At 45.1% G+C, this 26,683-nt stretch overlaps 1 protein-coding gene across 1 annotated transcript in view; it reads right to left on the bottom strand.

The window, feature by feature from the left end:
• Positions 1–25,749, bottom strand: part of metap1 (methionyl aminopeptidase 1) — a 31,506-nt gene extending 5,757 nt beyond the window's left edge. Inside the window, exons 1-9 of the mRNA XM_060851599.1 lie at positions 25,620–25,749; positions 15,122–15,173; positions 11,060–11,169; positions 9,672–9,732; positions 5,991–6,082; positions 4,500–4,583; positions 2,582–2,720; positions 2,004–2,135; positions 832–975 (exon numbers count right to left, since the gene is read on the bottom strand). Coding sequence (XP_060707582.1) covers positions 832–975; positions 2,004–2,135; positions 2,582–2,720; positions 4,500–4,583; positions 5,991–6,082; positions 9,672–9,732; positions 11,060–11,169; positions 15,122–15,173; positions 25,620–25,742 — 937 coding nt within the window. The 5' untranslated portion in view covers positions 25,743–25,749. The remainder of the gene's footprint in view (positions 1–831; positions 976–2,003; positions 2,136–2,581; positions 2,721–4,499; positions 4,584–5,990; positions 6,083–9,671; positions 9,733–11,059; positions 11,170–15,121; positions 15,174–25,619) is intronic.
• Positions 25,750–26,683: the final 934 nt, after the last annotated feature.

Genomic DNA, 26,683 nt, shown 5'->3' with positions numbered 1-26,683 from the left:
ATGATTCAATTAGCCCTTGCTCTTCCCCCATAGTCCTGAAAGCTTTTTCTCTTCAAATATTTATCCACTACTCTTTTGAAATTCATTAGGTTCGACATACTGCTTCCACCAACCTTTCAGGCAGTACACTTCAGATCTGAAAATGTGTTCCTGGAAAAGCGCAGCAGATCAGGCAGCATCCAAGGAACAGGGGATTCGACGTTTCGGGCATAAGCCCTTCTTCAGGAATGGGAGGAAGAGAGCTTCTTCCAGGAAGGCATCCTTGCTTCCTGAAGAAGGGCTTATGCCCGAAACGTCGAATCTCCTGTTCCTTGGATGCTGCCTGACCTGCTGCGCTTTTCCAGTAACACATTTTCAGCTCCGATCTCCAGCATCTGCAGACCTCACTTTCTCCTCGAAGAGTACACTCCAGATGCCAGGTTAAAAAAGAAAGTTTGCATATCCCCACCCACAGTTCTTTCACTAGTCAAAGTTACGTAACGCGCACTTTGTCACACAAGTAAAATGAGATTATGTATTGAGTGAAGCTGTACATACATGACTTGCTCAGCCATCTTGCTAACAGAGAAAGCAGGTGGTCTGGGAGTCTATCACATGCTTCACTCAACAGTAAAAATTAAAATTTATTCACGCCTCTGTGACATTCATTGAAAACCAATTTTGCATCAGGTTGGTGGGGAATTAAGAATGTGGGTCAGAATGGGACAGAAAAGATCTTAGAAATTTTTCTTAAAAAAGAATCACTGAGCACATCTCTAAAGAAGGTTAAACACAGTAATGAAAGCAAGCATTTGAATTTCACCTATACAAGATTAAGCAGGCATGACTTACTGGCATAATGTGGCACATTGGGGGCGGTGTGAAACAGTCGGTGGATACCATGTCCACAATAGCTTCGAACAACCGAAAATCCGTTTGCATGTGCGTGTTTCTGTATAATATTACCCAATTCCCTGTACCGAACACCTGGCTTTACTGCAAAGAAAACATATTGCGATGGCATTATTTGTTACAAAAAATGTATCAAGCTAAGAAACAGAAAGAGAAATTGTAATATGGAGACATGGAACTCAAACAAGTAGATCTGGCGAAAACTTCAGTATAACACAATGTACCTCATTGCTCAGGTAACCTGGATGCAAAGTTGTGGACTGTGACCAACATAAATATTGTTAGGATGATTTGTTAGTTCTGCTGGTGATTGCAGCAAGGTTACACCTGTCAGGAAAGGATGAACAGGCTGATTTCTCTCAAAAAGAGAAAGTGGACAGATTAATCTAATGGAGCTCTTTAAAAACAGCTTATTTAATATTATTTGGCAGATGCAGATTCACAAAGCCAAGCAATAGCTTCTCACTTGCTGAATCTAAGGTGATTAGTCTGCCACTTGATCTGAGGAGGGGCCGACTCCTCAGTGACATGTGGCAGTGTCTGCGTCTCTCCACAATTCCATGTGGGTTTTATTTTGAGGATTCAGTGATGGAGATTAGCTACATAAAAGTCCTGGCTTGGCACGTTTAGCAAGGTCCTCTCTTGCTGTAATAGCGCAAAGCCTGTCGTCTGACAGACACGGATTCTTTCAAGAAAATGATAAGAGAAGACAGAGACAGACTGTTTCCACTTATGGAGAAGAACAAAACTGAGGGCTTTCAATATAACATACAGACTGAGAAACTCAATAGAGAGTACCTCTTCACCTGGAGACTTGTGAAAGTGTGGAACTCATTACACAGGCAGTGTTTGAAGTGAATACAGGGGATAAAGGAATGGAGAGTTACACTGATAGAGTGAGATGAGGAATGAGGAAGCTAAAGTTGATCACAAATATCAGTCTCGCATGGTTGGCCCAGATGGTCTGCTTCTTTGCTGTAAATTCTATGTTTTTTTTGGAGGGTTGTTAATGTTGAGGATACTCCCAATGAGGAATGTGCTCAGTTTTACAAGAGTTCTGTCTTTGCACACACTATGTTCAAAGATGGAACATTTAAGTCATATTTCCTCACCTGAATCTATAGCATGCATCAGACACTCATAGGTAGTCTGCACCAGTTTCTTTGAGCCTTCGTCAACTTCACCGACAAAGAAAGTCTCATTTAAATCACCATGGAAGCCATTGCGGTAAACCGTAATGTCCACTGCGGAAAAATACAAACATTTCATTACTCATCATGTGTCAGGATAGAGTGGTTTTGGTAAACTCAAAATAGCAGTTAACCCATTGCAGTTTATGGTAAACTGTAGGAATGTAATCAAAACATGCTTTAACATCCACTGCAACTTGCAGATGCTGGGAACCCATCTTTGTCTCTGTTCTGAAGGAAAAGTACTGGAATCTTTACAGGTGACTCTTACAATCACTTCAGATTTAGTAACATTGGCATCAGTGACCCTGGAGGGGATACTGGAATCTCTGATTGGTGGAGCATTCCAGTAAACAGAGTGCTTGATAACAAATTTTACTGAATGGGCTGTGCAGAAAGAATACTATGGATTATTGAGACACAGAATAAGGCACTGTGTAAGTCGATGCTTTTTGTTATCTTCCTACACACTCAGTATCGCTTGCTGTGTTATTACTCACCATTAACAATGTCACCTTCTTGCAATGGCCGTGCATCTGGGATTCCATGACAGATCACCTCATTTACCGAAGTACAGCATGATTTGGGAAAATTGTAATAGTTTAGTGGTGATGGGTAACAATTGCGTGCTAAGCAGGCCTAAATAAAGAGAACACTGGTTAGCTTCTCACATTCAGATCTGGATCAATTCAAATACAGAAATTTAATTTTAAATGCCAGTCTTCATTAAACAAGCAAAAATAGTTATCTTGCATCTTAATCTTTGACTATGTTCACACTTGAGAAATTGTAAGTAAGCCCATTATTGTGGCTAACGTAGCTTCGATAAATTCATCTCCGGATCCCCTGCCAATTTCACTACTTGAGATTCCATCCAAAGTATTTCTTGGAGCTTATGAACAGGGATGGAATTATCAATTTGGAGATAATTGAGAGGATTAGAGAAATATCCTGAATGTGTTGATCCATCAAACTTTAATTAAAATAGCTGATGCTGTAGTCAGAAGAATGGATATACTGTAGGTCTTATGGACTTGTCAAACACCCTCAAAGATTCCAAATAACAGTCCTAAAGCAAAACTAAAGCATGGAATTGAGAGCAATTACTGACATGGTTAGGAGATTAGTTAGGCCAAAAATAGGAATATGTCCAAGAAATCAAACTACAAAGTGACGAATGATGTTCAAGTATCTATGCAGGAGCTCCAACAATTTTCCATATTTGTTTATTTCTTATATATAGAGTCATAAAGTCAGAGCTGTACAGCATGGAAACAGACCCTTCAAGTCTAACTCATCCATGCTGACCAGATATCCCAACCCAATCTAGTCTCACCTGCCAGCACCCAGCCCATATCTCCCTCCAAACCCTTCCTATTCATATACCCATCCAGAAGCCTTTTAAATGTTGCAGTTGTACCAGCCTTCACCACTTCCTCTGGCAGCTCATTCCATACATGTACCACCCTCTGCATGAAAAAGTTGCCTGTTAGGTCTCTTTTATATCTATTGGGGCTAATCAGGGCATATGGGAAACAGTGTTAAAATAAGTTTTGCAGTGCTCAATGAGGTACAAGCTACATTAACTTACCAATATTAAGGCAAAATAATGTTAATGAGGACAATGTCAAAGATGAACTTGCTAAATATCATCAGATATACAACTGATGATATTTAAAGGTTAAAAGTTGACATTATTGTTCTCATCATTTAAAGCAGGCGCTTTTGTGAAAACAATTTGTTGACTGTACACAATGTCCAAAATAACACGAGCAACACTAACAACAAAAACACTTCTTCTGTGTGTCGCCAATTGATCTGAACCTTTATTCAAGTGATCAATTACAACCTACAACCCAGACAACCAGAGGGAATTTGGCAGCTGTAAAATACACAACTATATCTGATTGTTCACTTGCTTCTGACTGAAATAAGTGAAACAAGAAGGATGTTGTAATCTGCAACTTTAAAACTGTCCGCAGAGCAGTTGGATAATATTTACATTCCCATTTAAGGTGAAATCACTAGATGCTCACGGGTGTTACAGTAATGGAGCATTGCACCATAATATAAAGGCAGTGTTACATTAGCAAATTTAATCAAATCAGTAAACAAGCTTGAAGTATTCTACTACTCAGAGCTCCTGACACTCAAATGGAAAATACTCTTCGCTCAGAAAGAGGGGGAGGCAAGAAAGAGTAAAAGAAGATAATGATTTATTATCCAATTTTAATTACAGTAGGTCAGTGAAAAACTTGCTCTTCCTCAAGTATTGATTTGTACATCAATGGCAAGCCTTGAGGAGAAGGTTAAGGATTTGTATAAAATATGATGCTTCAAAGGTTAAGGTCAGTTTGCTCAACTTTGGTTATTTACGCTTCATTTTTATTTTAAGATGAACCATATGAACCATCATACCAGATGAACAGCATGATCTATCTCCTCAGTTGTTACCCCTGGCCTCACCATCATTGCAGCAACGTCCAGTACTTCCCGGGCAAACTGCAACACAAATAGAACCGTTTAAAGTTAGATGGCAAGTTCCAACAAATAAGACATTTCAAATATATAATGGGTATAAGTGCACGTGCACCAGTTGCAGGTCTGGTCTATATAAAATGGCTATCACTTTCTCATTTTAATTAGTCAGGGATTATGAAATCACAGTAGAGTGTAATGCTCCTACGAGTACCCTGTGGGATGTTTTATGATGATTACGGTCTACACGAATGAAAGCTATTGCTGTACCAATGTCCCACTTGCCGTTTTCAAGTCTGCACACTAGCAGCAAACTTTCACCATTTTGAAATAAAAAAAGATCTATTCTGATGACTTATTGATAAAATACATCTACTTACGCAAAATTTCCACACCACAAGCTAAATATAGTACAAAACCTGTGCTTTCAAAGTTAGTCCTGGAAAAGATTAAGAGCTTATATTTTATCTTATTACGGATGTTTAATGTGACTTCTAATAATGGTTTTCCTCACACTATGTATGTGCTGCAATTTTTACTTAAAATGGGAATGAAGGAGACAGCCTTACAATTAGCACCAATCATCACGTAAATGCTCTCAGTGCAAGAAGAAAACCCTTTTGGAAACATTAACATGTAGCGTTCTGTGACTTTACAGCTGAGAGCCTGTTCTGGATAGAAGTTCCTCATCTCTGCTAATTGCCAGTGGCATTTGAAACAAGACCAATTATCACACAGGTTATAATTTCCTGGGCTAGAATCCTGACAAAATTTTAAGTCCTCAGCTTAATATAAGACCCTAAAGCAGATACAAAGAATTTTCAAATATATATTTTGAGCAAAATAATTTTGGAAATTCTCATTGTTGTTTTGAAATCCTCTCAATGCCTCACCCTTCCTTCTCTCCACATCTGCACATCTTGCCAAATCTGGCTCTTTGTCCAAATGGATTTTAATCACCCCATCAATGAGAATCAGCCTTCACCTACCAAGAAACTCAAACCTGAAATTCTCTTCTTAAACCTCTATAATTCTCTATCTCTCACTCACCCTTTAAGGCATCCCCTGAAACCGAACTGACCAAGCTTTCAGACACCTGCCCAATGCTTATTGTCAAAATTTGTCTTGAAATGTCACAACTCTTTTCATACGTTAAAGATGTTATATAAATCCAAGTTGTTAAGAGAGGTGGTGCAGAAGAGCTCATTTCAATTGAACACTTTGCAACATTCAAGGACAGCAGCTTTCCATTATTAAGAGTATGTAGAGTATTCCATAAACTGGTTTGCTTTATAAACAACATAGATTAGGGATGGGGAGTGAGTTGACTTTCATTTCAGGATTGCAGGCCAAAATAGTCAGTGAGATATTGAGTTTTATTTCAGTACAAACTCAGCTACATCGAAGATGAGTCAAAGTTTGGCAACTCACTTTGCATACGACCCGCATTGATTCTATGTCCTCTGGTGGCAGAATTTTGATTTGAGAAGTTCCCTTTAAGGACTGCTCTGATTCAGAAACACCTTGAATGAGAGCACAAAACATAAATGAAAAGCTAATTATATTAAATTTCTCTTCAAAAATATGCAACCAGTACTTAATAATAAGCTTGATAGCATGATGATGATGATGATGGACAAATTCCATCCACTCTCCCAGGTTACTGACATTGAAAACAAAGGATGACACAGGCTTTGATATTAAGAGTATTCAAATTAACAAGGGAAGTATGTATGTGCAAACTTGTACAGAAAGCTGGTTGGAGTGTTGTGCATAGTTCTGGTCACTATTTTACCTAAGGGACCCACACACACAGGTGAAGGTGTAAAGACATTTAAAACATCCATGTAAGAACTGAAAAGTTATAACCATCAGGAAACAGGTGAAATCTCAAAGACTGAGGAATTACTTCAAATGCTTTTAACACAATGAAGGTGCTAGGATGGATGTCTTGGTATGTGTGCACTTTTGGGACATCACAACTTTCTTTTTCTCTCCCTTTTCCCCATTAGGTGGGGTCTTGGTTCACACCTATCTCCTTCTTGGTCTTCCTTTTCCCTGGGACAGCCCATTCCAACATCCTAACCTTCAGGTGAAGTGCCATACCTTCCTCGTGTCCTTTCCTAAGCATTCCTGGACACTCATCACTGAGTCCTTCTCCTGGATGTTGTCATTACAGGACTGGTCTCTTCAAGACAAGCTGAACCTACCTCAATGTCCTCATACCGCAAAGTGAGCCTTCTATCGTCTGATCTCTTTAAGGACTAGGTCTCACCACCTTACAACAGAGCCAGACATAGACAGGTCTTTATAGATCTGTTACTTTAGCCAAAAGTGGCAATCTTTGATTGTCAAGAATGCCGACTGCCAGTCTGCACTTATTCTACGCTGCAGTTATCCAGTGTATGACCTTCCTCTGCAACTTGCTGTCTTGCTGGATAATTGAACTGCGGGACCTGAATTCTGGTGTCATCACAGTGCCACTGTCTCTTAATTGGTCTGCAAATGAGCAATCCAGGGATAGGCAACTCTTACCACACATTTTTAACCTGCTATTTTCTTTTGCTGTTGACTTATACTTGCTTGTAGCTTTTCCACACTTTCAATAACGATTGGTCACATCATCCACATACAGCATGGTCCAGGGTGGGACAGTTCTGACTTTCTTCAGTGTGGAGAAATGGCAAACAAGAAAGTCTGAGGACTGAGCCTTGTAGACCCTTCAAACCTCACTGAGGCACACAAGTCCAAACATATGTCTTCAGTGATGGTGATCCACTTCTCCAGTACCACATCTCTTCTTTCTTCTCACTCCCTGACATTCCTGCTCTTCCTCCTCAGCACCTTGTTGCATGCTTGCTCCAGGTCAAGAAAGGCAAGGTGTAAATCCTTATGCCCCTTGCAATATCTCTCAATAGACAAGGTGGCTTTTGTGATGCAGTGGTAGTATCCTTACTTCTGAGTCAAAAGGAATGGGTTCAAGGCCTATCTGTTCCCAGAGGTATGCAATAACATCAGTGAACAAGTTACTTAGAAGATATTTATCTCTCAATACAGTGAAGGCACTTCAGCAAATGTTGACTAGATTGATACCTGGAATGATCAATGTCTAATGATGCAAAGTTGGACAGACTGGGCTCGTTTTCACTGGAATTTAGAAGAGCAATGGGTGACTTAGTTGAAGTGTATAAAATCCAAATGACCTTGACAGGGCTGACATGGAAAAGATGTTTTCTCTTGAGGGAGAATCCCTCATGGGGGAGTCCAGAATTACAAAACACTATTTTAATTATTTTCTCTCAGAAGGCTGTACAACTCCAAAATTCTGTCAGAAGACAGTGGAAGCAGAGTCAATTAACATTTTTAAGTCAAAAGTAGATAGATTCTCAAGTTAAAAAAAAAATCAAAGGTTATCAGGGCAGATGAGAATATGGAATGCAAAATACAAACAGAATAACTGCTACTGATGGTAGAGCAGGCTTAAGGAACTAAATTGCCTATTTCACCTTCAAATTTGTTGCATTGTTTGGCACAAGATGAATATTGGTTTGATGGTACTTCTTTCCATTATGAAGCCAAAATGTCCATCTCTGAACTCTACTGTTGGTCTTAGATGAGTTAATAGCTCACTCCCACACTTTGAAGGTGAGGGCATCAGCATCACCTGCAATTCTGCTTTTTTGATAAAGGGGAATCATAGAACCTCAGAATGGAAACAGGTCCTTCGGCCCAACATGTCCACACTGACCCTCCGAAGATTAATCCACCCAGACCCATTCCCTTACCTTATCACTCTACATTTACTCCTGACTAATGTACCTAACCTACACATCCCTGAACACTATGGGCAATTGAGCATGGCCAATTCACCTAACCTGCACATCTTTGGATTTGGAGCAAATAAAAATTAGAGAGCATAAATTTAAGATAATTCTAACAAATCCAAAAGGGAATACAGGAGAAACTTGTGTTTTTTTTAAATTTACTCATGAGATATAGGTGTTCCTGGCTGGACCAGAATTTATTGCTCGTCCCTAGTTGCCCTTTGAGAGAATGGTGGTGAGTTGAGCTCATGAACCACTGCAGTCCAAGTGCTGTTTTTTGACCCACACTACCATCAGGGAGGAAATAGCAGGATTTTGACTTAAAAGGAACATTGATTAGATTAGATTACAGTGTGGAAACAGGCCCTTCGGCCCAACAAGTCCACATCGACACTCCAAAGAGTAACCCATCCAGATCCATTTCCCTCTGACTAATGCACCTAACACTATGGTCAATCTAGCATGGCCAATTCACCTACCCTGCACCTGCACATCTTTGGACTGTGGGAGGAAACCTATGCAGACACAGGGAGAATGTGCAAACTCCACACAGACAGACAGTCATCTGAGGCTGGAATCGAACCTGGGTACCTGATGATGTGAGGAATCAGTGCTAACCACTGAGCCACTGTGCCGCATTACAAGACTGGATGGTGTGTGGTTCAAGGGATGTGCACATGGTGGTGTTCCCATGTTTCCACCTGCTGCCCTTGCCCCTCTAAATGGTAGTGGTCAGTGGTTGGAAGGTGCTTTTAGAATCGTTTTTTAAAACCCGGTTAAGAATAGTGAAGCTGTTTCAATACAGAAGAGCTAGATAAACGTAGAAGGGTGTAAAGGAATATCACATTATGCACACAGGGTGAGATGATGTAGGGTGGAAAGAGCTCATGTAAAGCACAGATTAGTTGTGCTGAATGGCCTGTTTCTCCACTATATGTTCTATGTAAAGCTTTGACTAAGGTACCCTGGACAATGGAGTACACATTCCCATCAATTTTCCCTTCATACATGCCGCATCACTTCCACTGAACACTCTTCTGGGTGAATGAGAGACCAGCTTATTAGCATGCCTATCCTTTAATCTGAAGGGTAATGCATGCTTGACTGCTGATTAGTCATTTTACACAGAAATTTAGGAACAATGATAAATGTATTTTGTAGCAACAAATTCTCTCACTTTAATTACACTAATGTCAGTAATAAGCTTCAAGCTTTGAGCCAAAGAAAGCCTTTAGATTACACAAGTACTCATCTGAGCAATTATTATTTGAAACTTAATGGCAGATACCCAAAGGATGATGAGCATAATCAGGCCATTGGATGTAACTTGGCACAGGTCTCATGGCGGTCTAGGCAAGAAAGAAAATGCAATATATTGGCATACATTCTTCAAATTTCTGATTACACTTTTGGAAATTATATATTAATGAAACCTCTCTTTTCGTGTCCACGCTAAAAAGTCAACATTCTCACCATGTTACTTACTATTCACATTTTCATTGCTTATTTCAAATTCTGGAAATATCTCTCTGTTAATTGTACATTAGTTTTTAAATTGTGTGCAGATTGTGGGCATTAACTAGAGATTCACTTCAGCTCCTATAAATATAATTTGTAGTTCTGGGTTGGGAGTAATTTTTAATTCTGAAACATATATAGAACATTTTAAAGATTAGCTCCAGCTAAATCCTTCAACTGGCTTTCTGTAGTAGAAAACTGTATAGTCTTTCTTCAAATAACAGAGCAACAAGGACATTAGAGGACATACAAGGATAAAGATATTAGACAGAAATCTTTTATATGGCTGATACTTCTCTCTAGTGACATGCACAACCAATGAACAGCTGGGAAATAACACATCATGCTAACACCAGTTAGGAAGGTTCCAACTTTTAGTAACCAAAAAGAGAAAATGCTGGAAAATCTCAGCAGGTCTGGCAGCATCTGTAAGGAGAGAAAAGAGCTGACGTTTCAAGTCTAACTGACCCTTTGTCAAAGCTTTTCTCTCCTTACAGACGCTGCCAGACCTGCTGAGATTTTCCAGCATTTTCTCTTTTGGTTTCAGATTCCAGCATCTGCAGTAATTTGCTTTTATCCAATTTTCAGTAAACTGATTCCCACTTACTGTGATTATTAAATGGGTTCTTCTGTGGTTTAAATCATAAGCAACTTGCATCAACTAAGTTTTAATTCTCTTTTATCTATATAGATGTTTAAAGGGTGATCTGATTGAAGTGTTTTTGATGACTGAAGGGGTTGATAGGATAAACAGAGAGAAACTATTTTCACTGGTAAGTCAAAGTCCATAACTTAAAATTAGAGCAATGAGTTGAAGATAGGAAACAATTCTTCACACAAAGACAAGTAATAATTTGGAATTTTCTACCTCAAAAAGTTGTTGAAGCTGGGGGTCAATTGAAAATTTCAAACTATGAGTTTTACATTTTTAGAAGGCATGAGTACTAAGAAAGCCACAGTACCACAAGTAGGTATACGTTTAAAAAGCTGAATGGCTTACTTCTGTTCTGCATAAGCAGAAATTCGGTCTATAACCAATTTGACTCCTTCCTGCCCGTTCACTAAAGGTTCCACTTTAATTCAACATAAAACTGTTCCAGAAGTCACGATGCCAAAATGTGCTGTCAACTACTCAAGCAAAATTGGTCTTCAACATACCAATGGATAGTGCGGCCTCAATTTGCCAGTGTATCGATAGCCAGGCCAGGGATCAGTGTTAACTTCATCTTTCTCAGTTTTGGAGGATTCTTCTTTAGACTTTTCATTTTCTGTAATGGAAAACAAGTTATAATTGTGTTCATTGACCAGACTCATTTTCTATAATACAGCATTTCAGAATCATTTTCCATGCTGGTTTTATTTGCTGGCTCATTGTGGGAGGAATCTCAATTACAAAATCATAACTTTGAGATAACACAAGTCCCAACTACTGCACTTTGCTTTTGGTGTTTAATGCAAGTGGGCTCCATCAGTCTAACACTCAGCCCATAGGGCCTGTAAATACTGTATTGAGAAAAAGGGGGTATCTTGTAGTGTCCATCTGATACCTGTGACATGCATGCGAGTTGCAATGAAGCACTAAAAAAGGTTGAATTTGGCCGAAGTATTCAAGATCCTAAAGCTAGTCGCTAAGACAATCCTGTACATGTCTCTGGCTAGGCCAGCATTTATTGCCCATCCCTAATTGCTCAGATTGTTATCTTGCTTAAAGTGAAATGGCTAAACCTTGTTGCTGAACATCTAGATTGCATTTGACAGGTTAGAAATGAAAAGGGATAAACCACTCTATCTGTTACACATTCATTTCCTGTCAAAAGTTTCAGAATTCAAGCCTGTCCCAGAGCACAAAATCTAGTTGACACGGCAGTGTGGAACTGCAGGACATTCTGCACTATTAGAGGCACCATCTTTTCGATGAGACATTAAACAGAGGTGGTCAGCCCCCTCAGGTAAACATGAAATCCCACAACCATCTCTCCCAAGAAAACCTCAAGATTCTCTTTGGTGAACTGGTGTGATACTTATTCCTTCAACCAACAACCAAAATAAATTATCTGGCTAAATGCCACATTGCAATTTGAAGATCAAACTCTGAGACAGTACAACACTGACACACTTCAAGAAGCAACTCATCTTATGCACAGCATTTTTGGACGCCCTGACATTTACTGATTTTTCCTTGGCATCCAAGATATAGATGGGTGGCACAGTGGCTAGCACTGCTGCCTCACAGCGCTAGTGACCCGGGTTCAATTCCCGCCTCAGGCGACTGACTGTGTGGAGTTTGCACATTCTCCCCGTGTCTGCGTGGGTTTCCTCCGGGTGCTCCGGCTTCCTCCCACAGTCCAAAGATGTGCGGGTCAGGTGAATTGGTTATGCTAAATTGCCCGTAGTGTTAGGGGCAGGGGTAAATGTAGGGGAATAGGTCTGGGTGGGTTGCGCTTCGGCAGGTAGGTGTGGACTTGTTGGGCCGAAGGGCCTGTTTCCACACTAAGTAATCTAATCTAAAAAAAGATGCTTTGGATAGGACAGGGAAGGAAGTAAAGTGAGGGGGGGGGGGGGAGGAGTTGCATTGATGGTATTACAAAGGAGGACACTATGGAGGCTTGAGCAGTGAGGCGTTATGGGTAGAGCTGAGAAATAAGAAGGGTGCAGTTACATTGTTGGGGCTGTTGGCTTCCCAACAATGAGTGTGAGGTAGAAGAACAAATAGGTAAACAGATTATGGAAAGATGTAGAGGCAACAGGGTGGTGGTGATGGGAGATTCTAATTTTCCCAACATTGACTGAGATAGGCTTAATGTCAGAGGTCTGGATCAGGCAGAATTTGTAAGGAGTGTCGAGGAGAGTTTTCTAGAGCAGTATATCGACAGTCCGACAAGGGAAGGGGCCATATTGGGTCTGGTATTGGGGAATGAGCCAGGCCAGGTGGTAGAAGTTGTAGTGGTGGATTTCTTTGGAAATAGTAACCACAATTCAGTAATTTTTAGAATACTCGTAGACAAAGATGAGAGTGGTCCTAAGGCCAATTACATCAAAATTCGGCAGGAGCTGGGAAATGTGGATTGGAAACAGCTATTTGAAGGGAAGCCCACATTTGATGTGCGGGAGGCTTTCAAAGATAGGTTGAAGATAGTGCAGGATAGGCATGTTCCTTTGAAAACAAGGAATAGGATAGGCAAGATGTATGAACCGTGGAAGACAGGAGAAATTGTGTGACCAGCCAAGAGGAAAAGGGAAACGTATATAAGGTCCAAGCAGCTAAGAACAGAACAGGCCTTGGAGGAATATCAGGAGAGTAGAACCAACCTTAAGCGAGGAATCAAATGGGCTTAAAAGGGTCATGAAATAACTTTAGTGAGCAGAATTAAGGAGAATCCCAAGGCCTTTTATTCATATATAAGAAGCGAGAGTATAACTAAAGAAAGAGTTGGTCCACTAAAGGATAAAGGAATGAAGGTTGTGTGTTGAACCTGAGAAAATGAGTGAGATTCTCAATGATTACTTTGATTCAGTATTCATTGAGGAGAGGGACATGAAGAATGTTGAGATTAGAGGTAGAAGCTTGGCATGGAAGTGGGCATTATTGATCTGATCAGTAAGTTAGCAGATGACACAAAGATTGGTGGAGGGGCAGAAAGCATAGGGGACTATCAAAGAATACAGGAGAATATAAATAAATGGAGAGTTGGGCGGAGAAGTGGCAGCTGGAGTTCAATTCGGGCAAATGTGAGGTGATGCATTTTGGGAAGTCTAATTCTAGAGCCAACTATACTGTAAACAGAAGACCCTTGGGTAAAGTTGATGAGCAGAGAGATCTGGGAGTTCTGGTCCAATGTACCCTGAAGGTAGCTGCACAGGTGGACAGAGCAGTCAAGGTGGCATATAGTATGCTTGCCTTCATCGGATGGGGTACTGAATATAAGAATTGGCAGGTCATGTTATACTTGTACAATACTTTCGAATACTGTATACAATTCTAGTTGCCATATTACCAAAAGGATGTGGACGTTTTGGAGAAGGTGTAGAGAAGGTTTACAAGGACATTGCCTGGTATGTAAGGTGCTAGCTATGAAGAGAGGTTGAGTAGGTTAGGATTGTTTTCATTAGAAAAAAGGAGATTATGGGGGGACCTGATTGAGGTCGTCAAAATCAGGAAAGGTATAGACAAGATGGGTAGTGATAAGCTTTTTCCCAGGGTGAGGGACTCAATAACAAGAGGTCACGCATTCAAGTTGAGAGGTGGAAAGTTTAAGGGAGATACACGTGGAAAGTACTTTACACAGAGGGTGGTAGGTGGCTGGAATGTGTTGCCACCAGAGGTAGTAGAGGCAGACACGGTATATTTATTTAAGGTGTATCTGGACAGATGCATGAGTAGGTGGGGAGCAGAGGGATAGAAGTGCTTAGGAATTGGGTGATAGGTTTAGACAGTGGATTTGAATCGGCTTGGGTTTGGAGGGTTGAAGGGCCTGTTCCTGGGCTGTAAATGTTCTTTGTTCTTTCTTTGTTCTATTCCTCATTGTCGGCTGTCTACCTGCTGTCCTCACTTTTCATTTGTATGTTCTTGAGCTATTCAGGTGTGGTTTGAAGTTGCTGAGAACATGTTTACCAACTGATACAAATGTGATAAACATTTATATATCTTCTAGGTTGCAATTTTTTGATATAAAATGGATGTACAATTTTAAATCAAACACGCACGGTACTCAGAACTACACAGTTTTATCTGCTACTCATATTCCAGGTCCATAAGAAAAACTGCATTCAAACAGCACTTTTCAGAGCAGTGATATGTCCTAAAGTGCTTAACATTGAATTACTTCCAAAGTATAATCGGAGGTGTAATGGAAGAAACACAACTGCCAAGTTGTGCACAGCAAGTTCCCAAACACAATGTGATAAAGGCCAGATGATCTATTTGTTTTGTAAGGTGGACAGAGGAGTAAATATTAGACCCAGAGTACAAAGGAGAGTGCCTCAACCTTTCTAATGAAGAGCGCTATGGGATATTTTATGCCACTGGAAATGCAGACAAGCTTCAATTAAACATTTCTTCTGAAAGACTCCACTTCTAACAGCACACTTCTACCTCTGTAGTGCACTGCAATATAAGTCTAACTTTTGTATTCAGGTCTTTGGAGTGACTTAGGCCCTACCGCACTAAGCTGTGATAAACACAGAAATGCCTATGGCCACAGCCACCCACAAAGTACTTACTGGCTTTCTTATGGAGGAGCTTATGAGTTGACCAACTTCCTTTGAAACATTCCTGTAAAATTTAACAAAAAATATTGTCAGTTAACACCATCAGAAACAAAAAAGTTCAACCTATACTTTTTATATGTGTGTATGTATAAAACAACATTTTAAAAAACAAATTAACAGTAGCAACCCGATGCCATAACACGATCACAAGATGCGACACAAATCATAATGCCTACCCTCAATTCCCAGGATATTTTGGAAATTAAAGTTTACAGCCAATCCTTGACAGTCTAAACTGATTTCCAAATTTGGTGTTTCAACCAGTCCTTATCAATGGCAAATTTGTTTAAGAGCTCGGATTACTGCATGTAAAAGGATTCCAAATTGCCTTTAAAATTATGATTTTTAGAATTATTGATAGCATTGTGTCCTTTTAAAATACAGCTCCAGTGATGGCTCCTGTTTGAAAACACTAGGATTCACTTAATATATGTTGGTGCTTTAGCATAATAAGTGGTCAGTGTGTAATTTTCTGCAGATGTGAACAGATTTCGCCCAAAATTAAATTTAATATTATAGATTACACAGCGTTGTGTAATTGAAGGACAGGTCACCAAAACGTAATGCTATTAATTTGGGGTGGGAGAACAAATGTCTATAAATGGCAACCTAATGTAGATACTCCAATTGGAGAGATTGAAACTACAGCATGGTTATACTGTTATGCTGTTTGAATAAGAAAGTTCACTTCATTTGATGTCTTTACTATGTGAACAGTAAACACTTTAACAAAACCATTAAGAACTTTGCAGACTAAGCACCTATTTCTTCCCTTGCGTTGGGGCACTTAGTTCAAATGTCAACACTGGTATTTCTAATGATGTAGTTAACAGGTGGCTCCTATAAATCACTGAGCTATCCACTGTTGAAATCATATCATGCCACAGGATTTTGCATCATACAGTTCATTCACTGACGCACTAATGAACCAAATGCCCCACCAGCTTTACCGCAAACTAGTCTGCCTATAAGGTTTGTGCAAGGTCTGCAGAGTCATTAACATTTGGCTCATTAGTATGGCACAAAGGCTCTGAAGTAATTTTAGAAATCAGCTTTAGTTTTTGAGCAGTCAACAAGTGCATCATAGCTGATCACGTTTCATACAATATTAGCACTAGCAATCACTTGGCAGATTTCTGACAGCAGTAGTTGAGTGCTAAGTGGCATTCTCTAAAGTTAAAGTGGATTTTCAACTTTGGCAAACAGCAAAAAACTTTATTTTAAAAGGCATAATCCTAGTAAAAGCATTCAAATAGGTTTGAATCATGATTGGGAACAAAGCCATCAAAATAAATTCATATATGCAGTATAGAGAAGTTTTTTTGTATTAGATGGACACACAATACATGGAACGAACAGATTATTAAAAGAAAAAAAACAGCTGTCCAGATAAGAGAACACAAAAGAGAGTTCATATTAACTCTTGAATGCACTAAATGTGGACTCAATGAGAAAATACAGGTAAACTTGCTTCTGACAAACAGACATCATTTTTCTGTGTATATGGCATTTGGAACATAGAACATCATAGCAAAGGAACAGGCCCTTCAGTCCACCATGTCTGTGTTAACAACGATACCATTCCTAACTAATCCCACCTGCCTGCACGTGGTCCTTATCCCTGTACTCCTACCTGTTCACGTCTGCCTGAATGCCTCTTAAAACTTTGCTAATACATCTACTTCTATCACCACCCTGGCAACACAGGTACTAATCATCCTGCATAAAAAATACTTCCCTTACACATTTCCCTTAAACCTATGCTCCCTCGTATTACCCAATAATCTGAACTGAACAAAACAATGACAGTAAAATGAGAATTTAACGCATTCTTTTGTACCATACTCTCAATTCAGCAAATTTGGTTTCAATATGAATTGTATAATTTTGTGCCACATAGGGCAACTCAAGCTGACTAAATGACCAAATTGGAGTGATTTTCAAATAAGCAGCACAAAACAGTTTGCGCAAACCTTTTAAAAAAATATTAATATTACAAGCTGTCAGCCTTGGCTTATGGAGGCGCTCTCTCATTTGATTTAGAAGGTCATGGGTTGGAATCACAGTGCTGGACTTGTGCCCATTCCAAAGGTTGACATTTCAGTGCAACACTAAGGAAATGCCATCAGACAGGCTGTCTCTTGGATGAGATGTTAAATTGAAGCCCCGTTTGCTCTCTCAGGGATGTAAAAATCCCATGGTACAATTTGACTAAGTGTAGGGGTATCTTCCTATGTCCTGTTACAATAGTTATACCACAACTATATGAAGAACAGATGGTCATCACCACACTGCTATATGCAGGAATTTGCTAAGCACATACTGAATGCAGCTGCACATAATATAGGAAACACACACATTCAATATCTACACTTTGAGAGTGTTCTGTTAGTTGTGAAGCATCATTTGTGCTGAGATTGTGAAGGTTGGTGCTTTGGAGAGAAGTTCTTTCTCGTTTCTCAGCAAGTTATTATTAAATAGAAGGCCAAAGATTTAATCCTACTTCAATAACGCAAAGGTCTTTTGAAATACTGCAATCTGACATAGTGCCTCTGGGCTGAGATAATATATTAGGTAAGTTAGCTTCAGGACCTGTCCTGATCACTGAATCAAGAGTTACTAAGGGACAAAGTCCACATCAGCAGATTTAGAAAATAAACAGAACTGATTACTGATGGCCTACACAGTAAAATCTTTTCCAAGAGTCAATACGTTTATATTCACTCATATGGGATTACAAAACATAGCTTGGAACTTGCTAATATTGCACAGGAAACTAAAGAAATAGCATGAATCAAATCACTCAGATTGATTCAAGCCCATCCATTATTCAGCTATAGCTGCAATCAGAAACAAGATCTTTTTTGGAGGATTTTGCTTTTAACTCCCACTCACTACTGACGTGGTCAAATGGAGAGTGCTATTGACATACTGCTCATCATAAATCTGGAATAGAACTGACTGCCGTTCTGCTCTGCAGGTTTCAGAAACACACTGGGCAGTACAGTTAGTCAACACCTCAGAGTTTTACAGCACAGACAGGTCCTTTACCCCATGTTCACACCAGTCACCAAGCACCTACCTATTCTAACCTCACCAGCACCTGGCCTGTAACCCTGTATTCTATGATATTTCAAGGGATCCTGAAAATACTACTAAAACGTCATGAGGGTTTCTGCCTTTACCATCCTTTCAAGCAGTGATTTCCAGATACACACCTACCTTTTGTTGAAAATTATTTTCCACTAGACCTCCTGCACTTTACTTTAAATTTTTGCCCTGTAGTTATTGACTCTCTCTACTATCTATCCCCTAAATGTTCCTTATAACTCGGTACACTTTAATCAGGTTTCACCTCACAGAGAAAAACTCCAGTCTTTCTAATCTCTTTGTATAACTGGAACACTCAAGCCCAGGCAACATCCTGGTGAATCACTTACCCACCCTCTCCAGTTAAATCACATCTATCCAACAGTGCAACGACTGGAGGCAAATGTACTATTCCACCTGTGGCCCAACTAAAGTTTGGTACAGCTCCATGATAACCTCCCTTCGCTTATATTACATGCTTCAACTAATAAAAGTATCCAAATGCCTTCTTAAACACCTTGCTTATATCTGCCCTGCTTCCTTCAAGGATCTCTGGACACGTACACTATCCAAGGTTTTCGTGTTCTTCCGAGGGTGCCACCATTCAGTTTATAATCCTTTGCCGTGTTAGTTTTCTCAAAGGCATCACCTCATATTTTTAAATTCGACATGCTACTGTTCTGTCCATCTGACGATCCCATCAATATGATCCTGTAGTACAAGGTTTGGACCTGCACTATTCACCACGCCAATTTTCATGTCATCTGCAAACTTACTGGTCATCTCTCTTAGATTTGTGTTGAGATCATTAACGTACCCTATGACAAGGGACACAGCACCAAATCCTGTGGTACTCTCCTGGACACAGGCTTCCAAGTCACAAAATTAATCTTTGACCATCACCCTCTGCTTCCTGTGATGAAGTCAATTTTGATTCCTGATTAAGGACTTATGCCCGAAACATCGACTCTACTGCTCCTCGGATGCTGCCTGACCTGCTGTGCTTTTCCAGCTCTACACTTTTTGACTTCGGATCCAATTTGCCTAACAGCCCCGGATCCCATAGGTTTTTATTTTTGACTGGTCTCCCATGTGAGAATTGACAAATTTTGTCCCTTGCTTCCCAAGCAGACTGAGATACATTTCATTGTGGCTTGAGGATGTATACCCAGTTAACTGAACTCTAAGAAACAAAGCTGGGAAAGTGGTAAAAATGTCTGTGGAGTATATTTCAATGGTAGTGACCATAACTTGGTAAAGATTTAGGGTAGTTATGGAAAAGGCCAAAGATGAATCTTAGTCTGCTATGGTTAGCAATGGAGAAGAATGACATTAATCTGACGACAGAAGAGGTCCTAGAGGACTGGACGACAATTAATGTATCACACAACACCCTCATCTCTACAAGAATGCACACCTTTAAAAATTTAACCACGACATGGAGGTGCTAGTGGGACTGGGGTGGACAAAGTTAAAAGTCATGACACGACATTATAGCCCAACAGATTTATTTGGAAGCACGAGCTTTCGGAGTGCTGCTCTTTCATCAGGTAGCTGACTAAGGAGCACCGCTTCGAAAGCGAGTGCTTCCAAATAAACTAATGGACTATAACCTGATGTTGTATGATTTTTAACTTAAAAAGTTAAGACAACCTTGATACACATGATCTCCCCCTGACAAAGCCATGCTAACTAGCCTTGTTTAATCCTACTCTCTCCAAGTGGAGATTAATTCTGTCCTAGTGCTGAGGTTAGCCTCATTGGCCTGTAGTTCCCTAGTTTATCTTGAATAATGGTACATTAATTGTTGCCCAGTCCTTGGTCGTCAGATTAATGTCAATCTTCTTCACTGCTAACCATAGCAGACAAAGATTCATCTTTGGCTTTTTCCATAACTACCCTAAATCTTTACCAAGTTATGGTCACTACCATTGAAATATACTCCACAGACATTTTTACCACTTTCCCAGCTTTGTTTCCGAGAATTTAGCCACTCAGTTAACTGGGTACATCCTCAAGTCACATGAAATGTATCTCAGCCTGCTTGGGAGGCAGGGGACAAAATTGCAAAGGACCTGACATTAAATTTCAAATCCTCTTTGCCCCTTTCTAGTTGAAGGTTCCTAAAAGTCTCTTCTGGATATATTTCAAGAATTCTCCTCCCTCTAAGCCAACCATGTCACAGGAGGTGGGTTTTTTTTAAAAAATTGATCAACATCAATACAAACAGAACATCACTGACCACACTCCAGAAGTAGAAACAGCTGGTCATCTATTTCCTATCCTTGTTGCTGTCATTGGTTATTTATATCTCTGCCCAATGTATCAAAATCATCATCTTCAAACCTTTCTATGGTTGTACAGCTTACTCTACTTTCCCGTAGCTTTTTGGCATCTTTTACTATTTTGAATAATAGTGTAAGACACTGTCCCCCTTGATTTACTTGCACATCTTTGTCATCTCTCTCGTCCCTCCAGCTGCTTTCCGAAACTTCTTTCACCAAACATTTCTCCCAGTCCCCTTAAAATATCTTACTGAAATACCATCAGCTCAAGTTTGCAATTACTGCCTTCCCACTTCATTGACCATTTCATGAACTGTTAGCATACCAAAAACAAGAAGAACATTTATTTTTAATTGTCTTTCTTTCTTAAAACAGAGAAAGATGGAAATAAAGTGACAATAGTATATTACAGCCTGACTGCACTAGACTAAACAAACACATACAAAACGCAGTAGGTGACAATAAACACACTGAAGGTTTTAACGACATTTAAAACCATACTGACAGCCTAATATTTCCATGATTTACCGCCACACACATCTCACAACAATGCAGCTAATAACCATAATAATGCTGCAAGGCACCACTGTAACTTCCATACAGTATATCACAATCTTTCCGCAAAATCCTTTTTTGAAAGTGCATTTTCCAAAATACAACTATTTAGAGCAGCACTATAAAATTATATATTCCACATAGCCAACTTTTGTAAAGTTGATATCCTTCTCCAAGTATGAAGGGGGGCGGGGGGGGGGAGGAGAGTCGGGGGGGGGGGAGAGTCGGGGGGGTGCGCGCTGTCGGGGGGTTGTTGACGGAGGGTGTGCTGTCGTCGGGGTGTGGGAGTTGTCGGGGGGGTGCTGTTAAGGGGTTGGCATTGTCAGGGGTAGTGTTGTCAGGGGGGGTGGGGGTGCTGTCGAGGGGTGGGTGTTGTTGGGGGTGCGCTATCGTGAGGGGGTGCTGTCGGGGGTGGGTATTGTCAGGGGGGTGCTGTCGGGGGGTGTCGTCGTCGGGGGGGGTGTCGTCGGGGGTGGTCGCTCTCGGGGGGGGTGTTGTCGGGGGGATCTTGTCGGGGGGATCTTGTCGGGGGTGGTGTTGTCGTCGGGGGGGTGTCGTCGGGGGGATGTTGTCGGGGGTGGTGTTGTCGTCGGGGGGGGTGTCGTCGGGGTGGGCGCTCTCGGGGGGGGTGTTGTCGGGGGGTGTGCGATGTCGGGGGTGGTGTTGTCGGGGGTGGTGTTGTCGGGGGTGGTGTTGTCGGAGGTAGATGCTATCGGGGGGTTGGTGTTGTCGGGGGGGGTGTTGACGGAGGGTGTGTTGTCGTCGGGGTGTGGGTGTTGTCGGGGGGGTGTGCCATTAGGGGGTTGGCATTGTCGGGGGGAGGTGCTTTCGAGGGGGGGGTGTTGTCGGGGTGTGGGTATTGTCGGGGGGGGAGGTGTTGTCGGGGGGGGAGGTGTTGTCGGGGGGGGAGGTGTTGTCGGGGGGGGAGGTGTTGTCGGGGGGGGAGGGGTTGTCGGGGGGGGGGGGGGTGTGGGGGGGGGAGGGGTTGTCGGGGGGGGAGGGGTTGTCGGGGGGGGAGGGGTTGTCGGGGGGGGAGGGGTTGTCGGGGGGGGGAGGGGTTGTCGGGGGGGGAGGGGTTGTCGGGGGGGGAGGGGTTGTCGGGGGGGGAGGGGTTGTCGGGGGGGGAGGGGTTGTCGGGGGGGGAGGGGTTGTCGGGGGGGGAGGGGTTGTCGGGGGGGGAGGGGTTGTCGGGGGGGGAGGGGTTGTCGGGGGGGGAGGGGTTGTCGGGGGGGAGGTGTTGTCGGGGGGGAGGTGTTGTCGGGGGGGGTGTTGTCGGGGGGAGGTGTTGTCGGGGGGGGTGTTGTCGGGGGTGGGTGTTGTCGGGGGGGAGGTGTTGTCGGGGGGGAGGTGTTGTCGAGGGGGAGGTGTTGTCGGGGGGGAGGTGTTGTCGGGGGGGAGGTGTTGTCGGGGGGGAGGTGTTGTCGGGGGGGAGGTGTTGTCGGGGGGGAGGTGTTGTCGGGGGGGAGGTGTTGTCGTGGGGGGGTGTTGTCGGGGGGAGGTGTTGTCGGGGTGGGTGTTGTCGGGGTGGGTGTTGTCGGGGGGGAGGTGTTGTCGGGGGGGAGGTGTTGTCGGGGGGGAGGTGTTGTCGGGGGGGAGGTGTTGTCGGGGGGAGGTGTTGTCGGGGGGGAGGTGTTGTCGGGGGGGAGGTGTTGTCGGGGGGGGGAGGTGTTGTCGGGGGTAGGTGTTGTCGGGGGGGAGGTGTTGTCGGGGGGGGAGGTGTTGTCGGGGGTAGGTGTTGTCGGGGGGGAGGTGTTGTCGGGGGGGAGGTGTTGTCGGGGGGGAGGTGTTGTCGGGGGGGGAGGTGTTGTCGGGGGGGAGGCGTTGTCGGGGGGGAGGTGTTGTCGGGGGGGGAGGTGTTGTCGGGGGGTGGGTGTTGTCGGGGGGAGGTGTTGTCGGGGGGAGGTGTTGTCGGGGGGAGGAGTTGTCGGGGGGGGTGTTGTCGGGGGGGGTGTTGTCGGGGGGGGTGTTGTCGGGGGGGGTGTTGTCGGGGGGGAGGTGTTGTTGGGGGTGCGCTATCGTGAGGGGGTGCTGTCGGGGGTGGGTATTGTCAGGGGGGTGCTGTCGGGGGGTGTCGTCGTCGGGGGGGGTGTCGTCGGGGGTGGTCGCTCTCGGGGGGGGTGTTGTCGGGGGGATCTTGTCGGGGGGATCTTGTCGGGGGGATCTTGTCGGGGGGATCTTGTCGGGGGGATCTTGTCGGGGGGATCTTGTCGGGGGGATCTTGTCGGGGGGATCTTGTCGGGGGGATCTTGTCGGGGGGGGTGTCGTCGGGGGGGGTGCTGTCGGGGGTGGTGTTGTCGTCGGGGGGGGTGTCGTCAGGGTGGGCGCTCTCGGGGGGGGTGTTGTCGGGGGGTGTGCGATGTCGGGGGTGGTGTTGTCGGGGGGGGTGTTGTCGGAGGTAGATGCTATCGGGGGGTTGGTGTTGTCGGGGGGGTGTTGACGGAGGGTGTGTTGTCGTCGGGGTGTGGGTGTTGTCGGGGGGGTGTGCCATTAGGGGGTTGGCATTGTCGGGGGGAGGTGCTTTCGAGGGGGGGGTGTTGTCGGGGTGTGGGTATTGTCGGGGGGGGAGGTGTTGTCGGGGGGGGAGGTGTTGTCGGGGGGGGAGGTGTTGTCGGGGGGGGAGGTGTTGTCGGGGGGGGGAGGTGTTGGCGGGGGGGAGGTGTTGTCGGGGGGGAGGTGTTGTCGGGGGGTGGGTGTTGTCGGGGGGGAGGTGTTGTCGGGGGGAGGTGTTGTCGGGGGGGGGGTGTTGTCGGGGGGGGGGGTGTTGTCGGGGGGGGGTGTTGTCGGGGGGGTGTTGTCGGGGGGGGTGTTGTCGGGGGGGGTGTTGTCGGGGGGGGTGTTGTCGGGGGGGGTGTTGTCGGGGGGGAGGTGTTGTTGGGGGTGCGCTATCGTGAGGGGGTGCTTACGGGGGTGGGTATTGTCAGGGGGGTGCTGTCGGGGGGTGTCGTCGTCGGGGGGGGTGTCGTCGGGGGTGGTCGCTCTCGGGGGGGGTGTTGTCGGGGGGATCTTGTCGGGGGTGGTGTTGTCGTCGGGGGGGTGTCGTCGGGGGGATGTTGTCGGGGGGGGTGCTGTCGGGGGTGGTGTTGTCGTCGGGGGGGGCGCTCTCGGGGGGGGTGTTGTCGGGGGGTGTGCGATGTCGGGGGTGGTGTTGTCGGGGGTGGTGTTGTCGGGGGTGGTGTTGTCGGAGGTAGATGCTATCGGGGGGTTGGTGTTGTCGGGGGGGTGTTGACGGAGGGTGTGTTGTCGTCGGGGTGTGGGTGTTGTCGGGGGGGTGTGCCATTAGGGGGTTGGCATTGTCGGGGGGAGGTGCTTTCGAGGGGGGGGTGTTGTCGGGGTGTGGGTATTGTCGGGGGGGAGGTGTTGTCGGGGGGGGAGGTGTTGTCGGGGGGGGAGGTGTTGTCGGGGGGGGAGGTGTTGTCGGGGGGGGAGGTGTTGTCGGGGGGGGAGGTGTTGTCGGGGGGGGAGGTGTTGTCGGGGGGGGAGGTGTTGTCGGGGGGGGAGGTGTTGTCGGGGGGGGAGGTGTTGTCGGGGGGGGAGGTGTTGTCGGGGGGGGGAGGTGTTGTCGGGGGGGGGGGTTGTCGGGGGGGGTGTTGTCGGGGTGGGTGTTGTCGGGGGGGAGGTGTTGTCGGGGGGGAGGTGTTGTCGGGGTGGGTGTTGTCGGGGGGGAGGTGTTGTCGGGGGGGAGGTGTTGTCGGGGGGGAAGTGTTGTCGGGGGGGAGGTGTTGTCGGGGGGAGGTGTTGTCGGGGGGGGGTGTTGTCGGGGGGTGGGTGTTGTCGGGGGGAGGTGTTGTCGGGGGGAGGTGTTGTCGGGGGGGGGTGTTGTCGGGGGGTGTGTTGTCGGGGGGGGTGTTGTCGGGGGGGTGTTGTCGGGGGGGGTGTTGTCGGGGGGGAGGTGTTGTCGGGGGGGAGGTGTTGTCGGGGGGGGTGTTGTCGGGGGGAGGTGTTGTCGGGGGGGAGGTGTTGTCGGGGGGGAGGTGTTGTCGGGGGGGGTGTTGTCGGGGGGGGGTGTTGTCGGGGGGTGTGTTGTCGGGGGGGGTGTTGTCGGGGGGGTGTTGTCGGGGGGGGTGTTGTCGGGGGGGAGGTGTTGTCGGGGGGGAGGTGTTGTCGGGGGGGGTGTTGTCGGGGGGGGTGTTGTCGGGGGGAGGTGTTGTCGGGGGGGGTGTTGTCGGGGGGGGTGTTGTCGGGGGGGGGGTGTTGTCGGGGGGGGGTGTTGTCGGGGGGGAGGTGTTGTCGGGGGGGGAGGTGTTGTCGGGGGGGGGGTGTGGATTGTCCAGGTATGAGGGTATCTGCGGGGGTGGGGGGGGCAGTCGGTCTGGGGGATACTCCGGGGCGGGGGAGATAGAGTCGGGTGAGGGGTGTCCGGAGAGAGGGAATGCGGGGGAGGGGGACCCGTGGGTCAGGGTGAGTGTAGGGGTCAGAGGTTGGGGTGAGGGTCGAGGTTAAGGGTCAGGCTCCAACACTGACATGGGTCCGGCGGGCGGCCTCCCGGCGTCACCGTGACCTCTCCCTCCGGCTGCTATTACCTGCGAACAGAAGAAGGAGCCCTGGATCCCGAGCTTGATGCAGGTGGGACACTGCAGCCGCGCCTCCTTGTCACAACCGTCTGTTTCACACACGCGCCTCACCACCTCCCCGTCCGCCGCCATGATGGACACCCGCGGCATGCCGGGATCGTGGAGGACCCCAGCTCGGAGACAGCACTGCGCATGCGGCCCATGGCAGGACCCTGTCCTTCAGTCACAGAGTGTAGTGGGTAGACTAGAGAGAATGTGTGAGTGAAGGTGTGGGGACAGAGAGAGTGTGACAGTGGGGAAGGACAGAGAGAGTGTGTGACGGGGTGGTCTACCCTGAGCCTGATGAGCCCTCCTCCACTGCTATCTTACCAGAAAAATCATCTAAGATGATAACTCTCTGGTCCTACACTCTCTCCCACAAGGGAAAAGCCATCTTTTTGTACATCTACCTTGTTATGTTCCCTAAGAATCTTATATGTTTTAATAAGATCACTTTTCATTCTTCTAAATTCAAATGAGTACAGGTCCAATTACTCAACCTCTCCTCGTAAGACGGCCCCTTCATACCTGGGATCAACCGAGTGAATTTTCTCTGGACTGGTTCTAATGCCTGTATGTCCTTCCTTAGATGAGGAGCTCAAAACTGTTCACATTACTCCAGCTGTGCTCCAAACTTTCTTAACTGTTTACTCCATTCCCTTTGAAATAAAGGCCAAAATGCCATTTACATTCTCTATTTCCCGCTGAACCTGGCTGCTCGGTTCTTGTCGTCACTAAGTAAAAAGTGAGGTCTGCAGATGCTGGAGTATCAGAGCTGAAAATGTGTTGCTGGTTAAAGCGCAGCAGGTCAGGCAGCATCCAAGGAACAGGAAATTCGACGTTTCGGGCAAAAGCCCTTCATCAGGAATTCCTGATGAAGGGCTTTTGCCCGAAACGTCGAATTTCCTGTTCCTTGGATGCTGCCTGACCTGCTGCGCTTTAACCAGCAACACATTTTCAGCTCTTGTCGTCATTAATCAATCCAATTTGTCCATGCCAACCATGTTCCCAAGTTAAACTAATCCCACCTGCCT

This window comes from Hemiscyllium ocellatum, chromosome 36 (genome assembly GCF_020745735.1).
Source record: "Hemiscyllium ocellatum isolate sHemOce1 chromosome 36, sHemOce1.pat.X.cur, whole genome shotgun sequence".
Classification (NCBI taxonomy): Eukaryota; Metazoa; Chordata; class Chondrichthyes; order Orectolobiformes; family Hemiscylliidae; genus Hemiscyllium; species Hemiscyllium ocellatum.
Note: the sequence above shows the minus strand (reverse complement) of the source record. Positions and strands in the feature narration are given on the sequence as shown.